At 35.7% G+C, this 17,675-nt stretch overlaps 2 protein-coding genes across 2 annotated transcripts in view; one reads left to right on the top strand and one right to left on the bottom strand.

Annotated features, from left to right (window-relative positions):
• Positions 1 to 3,917: 3,917 nt before the first annotated feature.
• On the top strand, positions 3,918 to 4,961 carry LOC129800529 (proteasome inhibitor PI31 subunit). Its single transcript, XM_055844985.1, has 2 exons — positions 3,918 to 4,154; positions 4,223 to 4,961. The coding sequence occupies exons 1-2, from the start codon at positions 4,014 to 4,016 to the stop codon at positions 4,910 to 4,912; spliced, it is 831 nt and encodes a 276-aa protein (XP_055700960.1). The 5' UTR covers positions 3,918 to 4,013; the 3' UTR covers positions 4,913 to 4,961.
• Positions 4,947 to 17,675, bottom strand: part of LOC129800522 (uncharacterized) — a 256,784-nt gene continuing 244,055 nt past the window's right edge. Inside the window, exons 10-11 of the mRNA XM_055844976.1 lie at positions 12,446 to 13,399; positions 4,947 to 8,911 (exon numbers count right to left, since the gene is read on the bottom strand). Coding sequence (XP_055700951.1) covers positions 8,799 to 8,911; positions 12,446 to 13,399 — 1,067 coding nt within the window. The 3' untranslated portion in view covers positions 4,947 to 8,798. The remainder of the gene's footprint in view (positions 8,912 to 12,445; positions 13,400 to 17,675) is intronic.

Raw genomic sequence — 17,675 nt, 5'->3', positions numbered from 1 at the left:
GTCGCGCGTACTAAAAAACATAACCTAACTTAAAATCAGTGTTTTGAAATCAACGGTCGATAAATTGTGAACTATAGAGCGATGACCTATAGCGGGACTCTACTGTATTCTCCGTTAATTCCGTTACATTTTTGAAAATATTTTCCAAATTTGAGGAGTGAGAAATGTCATCTATACCCCCCAAATGTTCAAAGGAGAATGGTCAAAAGTATATGGGCGCTGGTCCCGGAATCGCCACAAACGAGAGTAGGCGCATTTTATAGGTACTGATATAAGATTGAAAAACTGCCGGGACCCAGGACGATAAACGCTGGGAGTCCTTCTAAAATGGCCTTTATCCTTCCGAAAAATCGCTGTTTTGACAACGAATTACGCAAGAACGACTAAAGCGATCTTGATGAAATTCGGTATAGGGTCATTGTATGACTTAAAGTTTTTATCCATGCATACCACCCCCTCCCTCCACCCTCCGTTCTGATAGCCCCCATACAAAATGGGGGCACTTTACCTTATAACTCCTTTCTAAGACGATGTAGAAAGCTGAAATTCGACAAGGGAATAAAGCTTAGGGAACACTTTTAAACCATGTATAATATCTCCCTCCTCTGTCTCCCTTTCTGGTAGCCCTCATACAAAATGAGAGCATTTCACCTTATAACTCCTTTCTGAGAAAAGATAGAAAGTTGAAATACAGCTTGGGAACAAGTCTTAAAGAAGACTTTTTAACCATACTGCCCAAAATCTTCGTCCATCACCCCTTCTGGTAACTCCCATACAAAATGAGAGCATTTCACCTTATAACTCCTTTCTAAGAGGAGGCAGAAAGCTGTAATTCGACTAGATGTCTATAAATGCATATAAAATCTAGAAAATTATTGTTAACGTTATTAGTTATTCATTTTTTCATTCTTTTACAAATCAACTACTTCTTCTCAGAAAGGAGGTCAAAATGTTCTCATTTTGTATGGGATTACTAGAAGGGGTGGTGGAGGAGCGGGTTAACATGCAAAGTTGAAAAGTCGTCCATAAGTTTTGTTCCCTTGTTGAATATCAGCTTTCTACATCGTCTTAGAAAGGAGTTATAAGGTAAAGTGACCCCATTTTGTATGGGGGCTATCAGAACGGAGAGTGGAGGGAGGGGGTGGTATGCATAAATAAAAAGTTTAAAACATACACTGACCCTATACCGAATTTCATCAAGATCGCTTTAGCAGTTCTTGTATAATTCGTTGTCAAAACAATGATTTTTCGGAAGGATAAAGGCCTCTTATACAAGGACTTCCAACGTTTATCGTCCTGGGTCCCGGCATTTTTCTCAACCTTATATCAATATCTTCAAAATGCGTCTACTCTAATGTTTGTATGAAGCTGAACCAGCGCCCATATACTTTTGATCATTCTTCATCATTGTAAAAAATAGTTTTTATGCTCTAGAACTGTTCCTCCATGGTTTAGAACATTGATCCCAGAACAAAAGTTGTTACCTATACTAATGTCTATCCAATGACATAGGTCCCGTTCGTGGCGATTCCGGGACCGGATTTGACCATTCTCCTTTGAGGAACTCTACTGTATTTACATAATCACTGATAAGCTGCGCATTATTATGCCCAGCGCACAATAACTTTTGTTTGTAAACATGTTTTCAGAATTTTCCATAAGTGTGAGCGAGATAACTAGATTTGGATCTTATTCACTCTCAGTGAAATTCCAAAAACATGTCCTGCTGGAGAGAGAGGATCTTGTTGCAGACGATATTTGTCTGTTGTACTCCGGAGAGAATATTTCCAAATTAGCTATGAATGCAAATTCTGACTTATCGAAAATTCTTGCATGGTCAAATGGCAACAAAATCACGATTAATTCGGAGAAGACAAAATACACTATCTTTGGAAGACATGACGGCTTGGTGGAGATTTTCCTGGACCGAGACAAACTAGAAGTCGAAACTTTTAAGTGCCTGGTGTCAATTCAATTAGTGTCTAGTCGTTGCAGATACACTATTCTAATGACTACCATGCAAACCGTATCGATTCTCCAACTATGCCAAAAAAATGTCTTACTTATAAGGTTTATAATGCCACCCCACAAAATCCCAGGAAATCCTTAGATTTTCCTCCAGAGGAAAATGAAAATTTAATGGCGATTTGTGCGATAGATCAATCAAGTTTCTATCATCGCACACGATTCACGCCATCATTAAACACCCCATTTTCACCGTAAATTTTGCATCGGACACTAAAAGTTGCACATCATTGTTTAAAGGGAACTCTAATCTACTTGATAAAACCGTTTGTACAGGGAATAAAACATTTTAATATCACTTTTTTGGAACTTTTCTGAGAGATGTTTTATTGACACTAAAAACCATTTTTTTGCTTAATTCTATGAGAATTTCACTCCGAAAACGGTTAAATCTGATGAATATTTTCTTGAAAAGTCCAAATATCACCAAATTTAAACGCATCAATAAGTTTTTAAAGCTAAAAATTGACTAAAACTATGCAAGCGAGAAGACCACACAAGATTCCACCATTCCTCCACGGAACCGGATATGCACAAAAACGTTTGAATACGCAACATTGAAGATTCTGTTCCTGCAGCTGCAGGAATCGGGATTTAGCACAGATATTGAGCTTCATCAGGTGAACAGGCTAAAATTTTCACAAAACAGCTTCTCACTTCTCACGGACAATTTTTTTCTTTGACATGAAAAACAACACAAAAGTGAGGTTATGTCAAATATTCTCAAAAACCAGATGTAAACTGTGTGAGCTTATTGTAAATGTGATTCTTTCATTGTACATTCAGTTTGTGCAAGCTTGAAAAATATTTTTATATCAAAGAAATACAAAATTGCTTAAAAATTACTCAACTGCGGCCTATTTGAGTCAAATTACTTCTTGTTTATCAACTTTAAGATTTTTAAGTTTTACTCTTTAGTGGTGGATCAAATCGGTAGATGACAATACATGTGAATATGAGGGATCGCATCTAAAATGAAGTTTCCTGGAAAATGTGAGAGAAGCCATGTCTTCTATTTGCGATCGATGAACGTAAGTCAAGTTTGTGAATTTTCTTCCACTCACAAAAAGTGCCTCTTCAGCCTAAAAGATTTTTACATAAATCTGAACCCTAATAACCCCTCTACCCTCTGTGATAGTAGTTTTGCAGAAAAGTGATATTACTTGTGCACAATCGTCTGAAGTATTGCGCAGCAAAATTACAGTTTTGGACCTGTTTTTATTTTTTGCTTCCTGAAACTAGGAAACAAGGATTAGACTCTCAATTTTTTCAGGAAAGATGGGATTTAAGGCTAGCTATTACAATATATAGCCATATGTGAGATTAATAAAGGAATATTGGACAAATATGAAGTGGTTGAAGGTAGCGTATGTGCGAACGATCAAAGCCTCCCCCTATGAGTGTGTAAACTCAATATCTATATGCACATGAATAAAATATCGTTGCATTTCAAAAACTTTGTCGCCCGAATTTTTGTCTAATTCGGCTGACATTTCGGTCCCATATGCCCGAATTTGAGAGAGTCTACTGTAGGTAATAATTCTAATCTTCTGCAAGAAAAATATTTCAAAAATAAAGCTATAAATTTCGATATTTTTTAATTTCTAAATTCCTTGTTCGAATTCTAAGAAACTCACGACATTGAAGAAGGTCTATGGAGGCTATCTATGGAAAAAAATTGGACCGCTGTCTTTTTTACCTTGGAAGATATTGAATTCTGAATTTTTCGATTTGTGACTTTGCCCCAGTCTCCCCTACTTACAAAATCACTGAAGAGCTGCGCACTTATTACCATTGCATAGGTAAGGTGTATGTTACCACTTGCAAGCTGGGATAGATTTTTAGCACTAAAAAGAAAAGCGCTAGCGCCACCAGACAGATTTATTGCAAAGCTAAAAACGTCAACAAACAAACAAAAATAGCAAGTCAGAGGAAGTCGGAGGTGTTTAAATTTGGCTGATTTTCCTCAAAATTCTCAGTGATTCGCGATGGAGAGTGACTATTTTGGCTGGAATTTGCTCCTACGAACAATTGCCAATGACATCCGCAGTGATTTTGATGTCCTTGTTGCTGTAATTCACTGGCAAATGAGCCGCAATGGATACTCCTGTTTGGGCATTGGGGATGATGTAGGAAAAGATTTTCTGGGGGGTTTTGAGGGTGTTTTCCTTGAATTTTCTTTTTGTTTGTGCTGCAGAAGACTGTGGCAGATACAGATAGAGGGACAGAACTGCTTCCGGAGGACTGGAACAATCAGGGAGATGTGTATAAATTGAGGTACTTACGCGGGAGGGAATTATACATTCTCACAGCTCTGCAGACACAGGAAATGGCATTGTTTAATTTGCTGAATGTTCAGAATCAGGAAGTTACCAATGTCCAGTTGAATGTGGCGGAGACGGTGAAGGGGAGGACGGGGAATCTCACGGAAGTTGTCAATGATACGCCGAAAGTGCTCAAGAAGGTTGAAGAGGAACTTTTGACTGCAAAGGCTGAACAGGAGAAGAGGAGGGAGGAAGAACGTCGGAGGGAGAGAGAACAGAGTCCACCAAGGAGGAATCCTCTGTTGGTGGACAGGGGAATTGGGATTAACATGAGAATTCCTGATCCTTTCAACGTTGGACGCGGAGATTTGGATCCACTTGGACGATTGGGCGGTGGGATGCTGTTTCCCGGTCCTGGGCAAGGGCATTTCCCACGTCCAGGAGGTTTCAGAGATCCTGGATTTGGAATTCCAGGTGGGTTGCCCCCGGGAGCAGTTCCACCAGGAGCGAGATTTGATCCATTTGGACCTCTTCCATCCAATCCTCCGGGTCGTGGACGTCCCAGGAACAATCCAGACAATGACCATCTTCCTCCTCCCGGCTACGATGACATGTTCATGTAATTTTTTTTTGTACTTTATTCAGAAATAAAAGAACTTTTTGAGATATTCACCAACACCTTTTATTTGATATCTTCACTATCTTCAGTATTTTTTTATTATCTTCTCCCCTGTTTTTATTTTTTTTTTTCGAAGGGGCCAAAGATAAGAAGAATTAGGGAATACATTCGATTATCTTGTTTATCATATAAAAATTGCTATCATACTTTTTTCATGATTTTTTTAGGAGAAAATTGAGAGCAAGAGCGAGGGATTTTGAAATTTTATTTTTCCAAAAAATGCCCAAAATTAACAATCACATTGGACAATTTTTTTTTTTAAATAAATTTTTCCATCCCTTTATTTGATTATTACACGCTGAGAAAGAAATATAATAGAGATAGAGAGAAAGATAAACTATAAATAATTTAATAAGAGATTTTTTTCTCATGTGTTCTCGCGCTGGAAAAAAACTATTTTGAGTATTTTAAATCGGTATTTTGAGTGTCTCATTTATTACACAGCTTCTTCACACTATCTACTAATTATTTATCGCAAATTTTATAAAATAGAAAAATAATTATATATAATTGTGCTACAATTATTGATGTTAATTTTAATGGGATATTTACATAAGATATCATTTCTATGCTCTCAGAAATAAAAATTTCAGCAGATCTTGCAAATTTTTTGCCATTTGAGCATCTCTGATTGGCTGAAAAGAGTCCTTGGAAAATTCTTTAACCAATCACAGAAGCTCAATAAGACGCAAGATTTATTGAAGCTCTTTGGACCACGCGGATCTCTCATTTTGAAAAAAAAAGGTTATTTTAGAATTTGAGGTTATATCAGACCTAACCTAAATTCAGTGAGCACCAAATTTTCGGTTGGATAATCCATAGAATCCATGGAATCCATATTTCCATAGAGGCACTGAAGACTATTGGCAAGTTTTTTCCTAAAGAGAATTGACTTATCAGTCTGATATATTTCGAAATTGTGCATTAAAAGCTATCTAAAAATACATATTTCATAATGTTCTCCGAAATAATACAAGAACTACCAGCAAATTTGTTTAAGTCGCGGTGCAATATCTGCAACATTTTTACAAGGAAAAGTGAAAAATGGCTTCACTTTTTATTAGGCTTGATGGGCCCCTGGCAGAAGACACAAAAAAATGCAGTTAGTATAGTTGCTGATCCAACCGACGAAATGATAACTGATTTCAATTGAGCTGAAAACATATGTATTTTCTGCTGAATTCTTCAAACATTAAAACGACATTCACGAAACAGTGTCATTTCCACTTGATTAGCACTTTTTGTTCGAGAACTGCTGACCGATCAGCATATTTTTGCTGATCGACTCAGCAAAAAAAATTCTGAAAACGTCGCTTTTTCAGCTGAATGTGCTTGCTTGGCTAAAAAATCTCTATAAGATTTGAATAGCATAACAGTTTTTAAATTGTCTGTTGCAGTGCAATTAGCATGAATCGATCTACAGGGAGTTCCCGCTTGAGAAAAAAAACGGACTGAAAGAATACGATATGAATTGCCTACTATTGGGAGTTCATTTATAAAATAATTTTTGAAGTGCCCCTAAATGTATTCAAATATTTTTCAAGCGGTAAATTTGAAATTTGTTGGCGCTGAAAATAGGCTGACAAATTGACGCTAAAAATGACTTGCATACATCACGGCGTTTCCATAACTTATCCCAAAGATATTTCCTGCAGATATGCAATTTTACTGTGTCACTGGAGTCAATTCGCGGGCGTTTTTTCGGTCCTCAAAAATTCTCTCAAAGCGGAACTCCCTGTAAATCGTAAATGTAACGATCAGTAAGGAAATTCTAAATCAAAACTCTTATTTTGAAAAGATCTTATTGTAGAATTTGAGGTTATGTTAAGATTTATAGGAAATCTCAACACGATCTGAATAGCAAAATAGTTCCTAAGTTTTCCGATGTGGGGTCATTAACCCATTCCTTACCATGGTATTATACATCATACGCAAATTGAGTGATTTTAGATGATTTATTCCCGGGCAATTTTAATCCAAATTGCTGTCGGGAATGGATTTTTAGTCATTTTAGTTCTTCAATTTCTTGAGAAAAATAGTCCGAGAGGGATGGGAATACATTGTGTTATTGTTTTCTTAATTTGCGGAAGGTCATGCAAAATTTTTGCTCAAAATGGCGAACGGAAAATGCGACATTCTGTCGAATTTGTTAAATATTCTTTTATTTTTAAACCAATTATGAAGTTAAATTAAATGATGATAAGGCACAGTTCCACGTAAAAATACGAGAACAAAGCCCTATTTCAAAGGTGTCCAAATTCAAAGGTATCTATCTTCCCCCTAACCTAAGAAATTTAAAATGCTATGGATTTCATCGAATAGTTATTTTAAGGTTATGTTAAGCATAACCCCACTTCTCTGACTGAATTTTTGGTTAAATTGATAAATTAGAGAAGTATCACAAGGCCTTTGATCTGAAATCCCTTTCTTCTAGGAATTTTTCTGGCGTTAAAGGTGTTCGAATTGTATCCAGTGAGCTTCACTGCACTTCATTTCACAGGGCATAGGATTAACAACCCCATCCTTTCCCTTGCGGGAGTGCCTAATTCCTTCATGGAATGCTGTACCAGCATCATTATTATTATTATTACTTTCATTTTTAGTTGTATTTCAGATGTTAAGACTTGTTTAAGTAAATTAGCCACATCTGATTGAAAAAATATTCAAAAATTGTTGCTCAATATCTTATTGTCTTAATTATGCTATTAATATACTTTGGAATTTTGAGGTTATACTGCACATAACCTCTAAAGCCTGTTTGGACTTTGTATAGTACAAAATTCAAAATTTTCTGAAAATAAGCAATAAAACATGCAATATAATTTGTTTTATTTCATTCTATATATTGATGAAATAAGAGAATGAGATCCATTAGGTCTCATTATTTGTAAGGTTATGAATAGGAAAATATTAAAAAGTTCTAAACATCTGCAATGTATTTTTTTTTGCAATGTAGCTGAGTCAAAATAATTTCAAGTATTCAAGTAAATTTAGGATATGTTTTATAATTCGATGTTTTCGAAGTACAAAAAGTTCCTTTGAGGTTATGTTTGCTTTACTTTGTGTAATAAAATCTGTGAGATATTTTATGCATTTCATAAATTGAACTGCAACAGAAGATTCAAAAAACTTTTACCTTCAGAGATACGCCGAAGACTTTGAGGTTATGCCCAACATAACCTCACACTCTAACATAACCTCATTCCCTAGTGAGAGAATGAGGTCCAAAATGCTTCAATAAACTTTAATTTTTCTTTCTTTAAAATTAGGGTTAACATTTTACGAACTTTTCTCCAAAAAAAAAACTTACAATTTTTATCGTCAAAAGATAGTAAATTATAAAAAACATGAACTTCTAGTTAACATACATTACTTAAAAATACCTTTAAAAGTAGATTTTTTTCTGTTAAAAAAAATTACTTTAACTAAAAAAAACTTTGTCTATTTTTTAACTAACTTACATTCTTAAACACATTACACACACACAAATAGAGATGTAATATAATAGGTTTTTCATTGTGACTTAAATTCGAGATACACTTTCATCAAAAATCATTTGTCAATTCAATTTTTCTTTCTTGCATTGTCCTTTAAAATTATTTAAAACAAAAGAACTTCTGCCGCGAAATTGATTTTAACTTGATAAAAGAACAATTTCTCCAGACTTTGAGCAAAAACAAATATTACAAAAGTAAGAGCAAAAATATAAAAATGTTTTTGAGGAAAATGCGTGAAGAAAAGTAATGAGTGGTGATGTCTTTTTTTTTAAGATTAAAAAAAAACTAAATTATAAAGAGACGCATGGAATGATTGCAAATCGGCCACAAACTTTAATCCCACTCGCCGATGTACATTGTCCTTGGCGGCGGAGGAATGTAGCCCCTTGTGGGCAGCGGAATCCGCCCGTAAATATGATTGTACGGCGATTCAACCAGTTCTGAATCTAGAATAAAATACAATCACTTAACTTCACCGAATTCTAGTGCAGAGAGAAAGAAAAGTAACAAAGGAAACTTTAAAAGAAAAAAAAACACAGTAAAAAAAAAACAGAGTAATAGAACAGTTCTAAGTCTTCTTGTGTCTGTCATTCTTCATCTCAATGGAAGAGTGTCACAGAAAATTGCGTCTTTTGAGTCAAACAAACATGAAAATGTGGTGCTTATTTTGATGTACAAAACAAATGGGTACCAGTGTTAGTTACAAAACATTCAAATTTACATGAAACATTTGTTAAATCAACATAGATTGATTTTTGTTACGCTGAAACTGTAATTTTTACCTTCAGCGCCATCTAGTTTCAACAACAAATTTTGTATTTTTTTTTAATTTTTCCAATTTGTTAAGTAATGTATGTTATCACAATATACAAAAACTACCATAAGTAAAAATAGTAAATTCAAACACAGAACTACACTACGTGGAGGATGACTGAAAGTTAGTAATTTTGCATGGTAATTTTTAAATTTAAAAGATCAAATGAATTTGAAAGACGAAAACTTGATGAAAAATTTGGAATAGAGACTTTGAAAAACTAGAAAATTCGCTTCATATACTTTGGCTGAAGAGATATTATATTGAAATATTAGGTTAAGTATGACATAACCTCAAATAATAGGAAGACCTACGTGAATTTCGTAACATTACCTTAAGCTGTCTACACACTAGGCAAATTATTGCAATAATAACATTTCAAAGTGACATTGAAATAAAACTTCAATATTGAAGAGAATATTGAAAGCAATATTTCAATATTTGCCTACACACTGCGCAAATTGACTTCAATATTAAAACTTCAATATTACAACTTATTAAAATACCATTCTAGTCAGAGATTCAGTTCCTTTCAAACATCGAAAAACTCCTAAAAATTAGCATGTTTATAAACAGGAAGCTATCCCGGAATATCATCGTAGACAGCACCAGAGATTCCGCTGTATATCCTGCTCAATTCTTCCCAGAAACCCATCTTAGTCAGGACTTCTCACCTACTTCCACCAGAAAATCTCAGAATTTCTGGGATTTTGTTCTGTATCTTGTCAAAACCCCCAAAATACTCATGTTGGTCAGAAGGGTCAGAAGATTTCTCCTGGTTGCTCCAGGAAATCACAGATTTTCGGGGATTTTCTTCTGTATGTTGTCAAGAACGTCCAAAATACCTTCATCGGTTAGAAGATTTCTCCTGATTTCTCCAGGAAATCATAGATCTTCTAGAATTTTCTTCTGTATTTTGTCAAGAACGCTCAGAATACGCATGTTGACCAAAAGATTTCTCCTGGTTTCTCCAGGAAATCACACCTTATAAGATTTTGTTTTGTATTTTGTCAAGTACGCCCGGAATAATCATGTTGGTCAGAAGATATCTTCTGAAGGAAGTTGGAGAAATCTTCCAACCAACTTGAGTATTCTGGGCGTATTTGATAAAATACGCAACAAAATCCCAGAAGATCCATGATTTCCTGGAGGAATCAACAGAAATCTTCTGACCAACTTGAGTATTTTAGGTGTATTCGACCAAGTTCACAACAAAATTCCAGAGGAACTGTGATTTCCTGGAGGAAGCAGGAAGAGATGTATTCTGACTTGGATATGTTTTCATTCATGAACAAGAAAATCCCAGCAGTTCTGTGATGTTCTGAACGAAGAATATTCTTGACCATTAAAAAAATATATTGAAGGAAATATCCAATCAATTTAGAATTTCTTTGAAATTGTATTTCAATGTGACTTTTTAAAAATTTTTATTGACATTATTTGGCTTATGGCCTCTACACACTAGAGAAATTTATGTCCATATTGAAGCAAATTCCCTACGCGTGTGCAGGGAAAACTGTCAAATATGGACATATTTTTCTCTAGTGTGTAGAGGCCATAAGTGTGTAGCCATTCAAAATAATGAAATGAAATATTGAAAAAATGCTCCATATGAAACAAATATTGCAATAATTGCCCACACACTGGGCAATTTTCTTAAATATTGAAACTTTTATGTCAGTAAATCTTTGCAATGTGGAGGCAATCCTTGTCAATATTGGACATTGAAAAGAAGTATTGCAATAAATTTTGTCTAGTGTATAGCTAGCTCTACATTCACATTACGCCACAACAAGTAATCCTTAACTTCTTCTTCTTCAAACGGTCTTCTTCAAGAAAATCCCGAAAGTATTTTATATATGTAAATTTTAATGGCAAATACTTTTTCTTTTAATGTAAAAAATTTATATTTCTTTGCTTATCAAAATATACCTTTCGATTTTTGAGGTTATAGGTTAGAGATAAGATCGTGTCGATCTGCTGATCATTCGTAAAGACTTTGCCAATTTGCCAGTCTTCAAGGAACAAGGCGATCTCTTAATCTTTTACAAAGATCGTAAGGATCTGTTGATCGCGGGAAAGATCAAGTCGATCTGTAAATTATTAAAGAAGATCGTGTCGATCTGCTGATCTTTCGTGAAGATCTTTGAATTTTGTCGATCTTCAAGAAAGATTGTGATAAGTTGATCATTGGAAAAATCATGGCGATCTGATCATTGGTAAAAACTGTGGTGATCTGAAGTTTTGAAGAACTTTCTCAAAATTGGTATCGACATGTGGATCTCCCGATTTGTCGATCTTTGCAAAAATCGTACATACTTATCGATCTCCACATGTATTTCGCCTATCGGCCGATCTTAAGGAAGCATTGTGCCATTCTCTTCTATAGATCTCCATAGAGATTCGTTTTATGTTGACTTTTCATAAAGATGTTATCGATCAGATGATTTTTAAACACCAAATCTTTGTCAATTTATCGATTTTTCGTTTATATCAATTAATTTGTAAACTCGCAAAATATGTTTTGTTTATTGAAGAGACAAGATTAAATTTTGATTCAAAGAACTTTCCGTTTTTCAGCCATGTTTGAAAGGACCATTTCTAATTGATTCTTAACCATTTCACTAAACTTATTTTAAAATAATCAAAATGAGTCAAATCCATGCAAAAATTATAATCTTTCAGTTACCCTCCGAACACAAAACACTAAGAATATTTAATAAAACTACATAGAACGAATAAAATTAGTTCCTACTGATGAATGCATGAGGGAAGGGGGTTAGTGAAAGAGGATCATGAGCACAGGTAGCAAAAAAAAACACAAAGAACAGAAAAAAAAACAAGGATGCATGAGAGGGATTAATTGAAAATGGAAGTCAAGAGTCGTTGGCGAAGTCGTTGTCAGAATGCGATTTAATGGATTATTCAGTGCTCGAGGGAGGAGAGCTGGTGGCGAGGATTTTCTGTGGTGGTGACCGACTACCCCCATCGGCCGATCCGGGACGCTGCTGCAGCGAATATCTGCGCACGGGAAGACGCGAGGGGGCTGGACAGCGTTTAACTTTGACCTTATTTGGCTCCTCGTGACTTCCATCGGGAGTGTTATCGGGATCACCCATAGGATCTTGGGCACGCAGGAAGAAACTATCACTGGACATTGACTTACGCAGCACTGGCTCATTGAGCAGCATCGATCCCTTCCTGCCGGGAAGATTTTGCCTGGCTAGGTAGATCTTCGTTACGTACTTCACTGGATCCGCAATCTTCCGGTAGATGGTCTTCTCGATGCTGTCTACGGAAAAATCTTCCTCGCCCGTGGAGAAATCTGCTTCGCACTTCTGCGAAGCTTCCTCCTCGGCAAGGATTCTCTTGGGCGTGGGTGCACCACGGAATGTATGCTGACGCTTAAGGGTCGGGAAGAGATCGTTCTCACTGGTCCACTTGCGTGGCTGAGGAAAGGCCACAGCGGCCGGTGTGGCCATCCAGTAGCCATGAGACACGACAGGGACACTGCCAAAGGGATCAGCCACCACCAGGGCGGGGTTGGAATTTGTGGAAATGATCTTGGGTTTGGGAATGTAGAAGGCTCGACCCTCCTCCCCGGCATTTGAGCTACTGTCATCACGCCACTCTTCCCACTGTCTCAGACTCTTCTTCCGGCGGACCTTTGGTCTTCCTGCCTCACCTTCCGTCTGACGGATGCTCTGGACGCGATCCAGGGGCAGGGATTGGGGTTGATAATCGGAACAGAACGGGGAACAGGGATTGTAGGGGACTACCGAGGGATAGAGGGTGGGATGGTGGTGTGCGTGTGGTGGCGTCTGATTGTCAAGGTCGTAGCGTGAAGGTCTTCTATAAATACCTATGCCACTCTCGAAGCTGCGTGCATGCCACATCATCTGCTGCTGGTGAGCTGCCATGAGATGGGGATGCGGATGGATCTGGTGGAGTTGATGGAGGGACTGCAGGGAGGCTGGATGCTGAAGGTGCGCCAGAGACATGCGCTTCGGCGTCTCCTTCTCATGCACACTCATGCCATTGTGATGCTTTGATGTTGGGGCCTTCGTCGTCTTCACAAAGTTCGGGACACGAGCACGCAAGCCACAGTAGTACGGATCGTCTGACAAAATTCAGAAGTGGGATTAGAATTAAACCATTGTGAAGCAAAAACCGACATGAGGATAACTATATTGGGTCCCGGTCAAAATCCCGAAAGCTAAAATCCCCAAAGCCAAAATCCCGAACGCCAAAATCCCGAAAGCCAAGATCCCGAATAGGCCAAAATCCCGAAAGCCAAAATCCCGAATTCTTAAAAGTATAATAGGTACTCCCACGATTGCACTCGCGCTTGTTGGAGGCAAAGGGAAATCTTCTGTGCCTTGGGAAATTATTCTAAACATTTTCCTCCATATAATTTCATCCCTTTCAGGAATTTAAAAATTCGGGATTTTGGCTTTCGGGATTTTGACTTTCGGGATTTTGGCCTTTTCGGGATTTTGGCGTTCGGGATTTTGGCTTTCGGGATTTTGGCTTTCGGGATTCTGGCTGCCACCGACTATATTGATGGGGAAACCGGAAAATGTCGGGAAATGGGATCTCTCAAGGAAAACTCATCAACTTTTCTCAAAGCTTTCGGCAGTCATCCAGTCACTGATGATGGCTCGGAGCCTGAGCCGAAAGCTTTGAGAAAAGTTGATGAGTTTTCCTTGAGAGATCCCATTTCCCGATGATTTCCGGTTTCCCCATCAATATGATTAGAATTAAAGAAAAGTCGAGAAAAATGCTTTATTAAATTTCCACAAAACTTTTAAAAATTATATTATCAAATTAGTTTTTTTACGTTTATTGTTTGTCCTGATAAAAGATATCTAACTATTAAAACCGGAAATCCATGACAAGATCTTGGATTTTGCAAGTGAAAGACAGTTAGAATTATCGAAAGGAAATAAATATGGGATTGAATTCAGTCTCGCGAATTAATATTAAATTTATCTTAAAATATGATAAATTTAGGAGAATTGAAAAAAATCGTGGGATTGAGCCAAACTCGTTTTGGGACTGACATTAATACCATATCTTCTCTCTCATCCTGTGATTAACTTAATCCATTCTAGGAATATGTCCATCAATGCAAAATTCTAATAGTAATATTATCCTAAAATTTCTTGAAGACAGAAAGTCAAAATAATGTGGGATTGATTTTGTTATATCGTGGGATTGGCGTTAACGCTAACCTATTTTTGGATTGAAAAATTGAAAACCATTTGTGGGATTCGCTTTGTTTAATTATTGAATTGGCACAAACCAATTTTGGTAATGATGACATCTTCTTTATCATCCTGTGACTAAGTTAATCCATTACAAAATGCCTTTAAAACAGAAAATCAAAAACTAATTGTGGGATTCGTTTTATCTTGTCATGGGATTGGTTATAACCAATTTTGGGATTGATATAATTTTTTTTGTATTATTGTATAATTAATTTAATCCATTTTAGAATCACGTCAATCAAAATATTTGGTATTAGAAATATTCGAAGCGTCCTTGAAAACAGAAAATCAAAAAAAAAAATAAACGTGGGACTGATTTTGTCTTATCGTGGGATTTGTGTTAACGCTAACCTATTTTTGGGATTCATGCCATCTTCTGTCTTATCTTGTGTCTAAGCTAATCTATCTTAAAATTTCTTTAAAACAGATAATCAATATACAATTGTTGAATTTATTTTGTCTTATCGTGGGATTGGTTCTAACCAATTTTATGGGATTGTTCCATCTGCTCTCTCCACTTTGAGACACCAATTTAATTTATAATCATTTGAATTATTTTAATGCTAGACAAAATCTTGGAAAAGACTTGAAATCAATCTCAGAAATTTATAAGAGTCAATCCCAAATCTATATTAATTTTTGAGATTGATTCCATCCCATTCAGCCATCAAATCAATTTCTAAAATTGAATTATTTCTCAGGATTTTCAGAGATTTTATTCTTTATGTTATTGTTCGGAAAAGTTTTAATTGCATGTTTTTTTATTAATTTTGCTTTAAATGTATTTTTTTTTAAGATTTACCTGTCTCAAAAGCACAAAGTATTTTCAAAGTATTTCTCACTTAACCTCAATTAATAATAATTATGCTAATTATAATTTTATTATTTGTTGCAATTAAATTAAGTTATTACTTCTTTAAATTCTATATAAATTAATTTGTAGAATTCCATAAAAAATATAATAACAGTAATATAATTTTAACGATAGAATTTTATTAGTGCATATTTGTGAGATATTTTGGCTCATTCTTTGCCAATTAAACTTTATGAAAATAACTTTTAAATTTGATTTATTTATTGCAAATGATCCAAAGATATTTCTATTATCTAACCTTCGATGGCTATTTATTATTTCAAACTCCTAGAGTTTTGCAAAAAAAAAATAACTCGTGCATAATTTTGAGGTTAAAGTTCATAAGTCCAATTAAAGTTAAGGAAAAAACTTGGGTAATGAAGAACTGTATCAAAGATTGTGCAAAAAGATCAAGCACGAATTTAGTGCGAGACGTGAAACACGCATGAAACACAAAAGCTCACAATCTCGCGATCATCCAAAAATAGCCATGAATCTTTCGGCTTTCCGTTAGCAATTTTCACTTCTTCCTCTGCCCCTCTCACCTGTCTCCAGTCAAAATAGCTGAATAATTCGTCTATTGTTGTGAAATTCCATTGATGCTCTTACTGAGCACAATTCACACGCCACAATTGCCAAAAAATATCCAAGAACACGGTCGTGAAGTGAAAAATGATGTCGTCATGGTTATTTCGCGATCGGCTGATGAAGCTATGATGGAATTCATCTCAATGACGAAATTTACCAAGATATTCATCAGCCCATCGAGACGGAGAATCAAATGAAAACATCGACTGAGCATTTGAACGGAAATGAAATCATATATTGTGGGAGATTAAGAGAAAAAAAAACCATGAATTTTTGGGCGGTGTAATGATCGTAGCGTGATCTTCAAAGATGGATTTCAGCAGAGATTTCATTCATGCGTCTCTTGAATGGGAAATACGTTTTGCGTGAAATCTCCACACTTGACTGCTCTCATTTTCACCTTGATGAGCTTTTCTGGCTTTTCTTCTCGTCTGACCAAGTTGCGGGTATCGATCAATGATCAATTGTTCTCGCATCATTGTCCGGTATTTTTTTCTTAATGATTCACAAGGGAAGAATTGCAAGAAATTCATATAAAGAGTTGCATTAGATTGGAAGCTTGTCCTACTTTTATTGCTCGGACTCTAAAGAGAGGGGATTAGGGCAAAGTGGTACAAGTTGGACAATGGTACAATTTGGACAGGGATTTTTGTCTTGATAAATTTAGTACTTCATTTTTATTTGTATATTTTTAATGCTTTAGTTTTATAATTTGGTTCCTTGTGCTTAAAAACGAATTTTGTACTGTATTTATCAAGAAAAAAGCCATGTCCAACTTGTACCGGCGAATTGTCCAAATTGTAACACTAATTCCAAATTATATCACTTTACCCTATATGTATAATCTCTCAAACTTGGCATGAAACCATTTTCTAGTGGCGTAAACGACGCGACGTAAAGCTTCACGATTTGAATTGAATCCTTGTTCCTAATGGTTTCAGATAGTAAAGGAGACTGGGGCAAAAAGTCACAAATCGAAAAATTCAAAATTCAATATCTTCCAAGGTAAAAAAGTTTGCGGCTCACATTTTTTTCTATAGATAGCTCCCTTAGGTCTTCTTCAATGTCGTAAGTTTCTTAGAATTCGAACAAGGAATTTAGAAAATAAAAAATATCGAAATTTTTAGCCCTATTTTTTGAAATATTTTCCTTGCAGAAGATAACAATTATTACCTACTTATTTTCCAAAATTGATGCACTGGTGAATATTATCTAAATAATTTGGATTTTTTGAATACGAATCCGCTATCTATTTTGGAATTTCACAAAAGTTCCTTTCTCCAGAAATCCTCTTTATTAAAAATGGCCACTTGGGGTAAAAAGTAACAAAAGGTATAGATCAAAAAGTAACAAAAAAGCGAAGCAATTTCTGATGTCTCACGGCGAAAAGAAACGTCATTATCATGTCTCGCCACTTGTTGTTTGCATTGGTCAAACGATTTGCAGTCTTTTGTGTGTGTTTTTTTCTAAAATAGCTTGAAAAGCGCTTTTCTCGTTTTCTCACTTTTCTCGCAGAGAAAACGGTGTTTTACAAAGGTGTAGATGAATAAATTTTCTATGAAAATATGTTTTCTAGGTATTTTTTCAAATTTACGGAAGCCTGTAATGAAGCGAACCAAAATATGATAATACCCAATGCCTGGTAGTATTTGCCCCAGCATTTTTGAGAATGGTCACAAAATTAC

Source organism: Phlebotomus papatasi, chromosome 2 (genome assembly GCF_024763615.1).
Source record: "Phlebotomus papatasi isolate M1 chromosome 2, Ppap_2.1, whole genome shotgun sequence".
Lineage (NCBI taxonomy): Eukaryota > Metazoa > Arthropoda > Insecta > Diptera > Psychodidae > Phlebotomus > Phlebotomus papatasi.
This window is presented reverse-complemented; position numbering and strand designations above follow the sequence as displayed.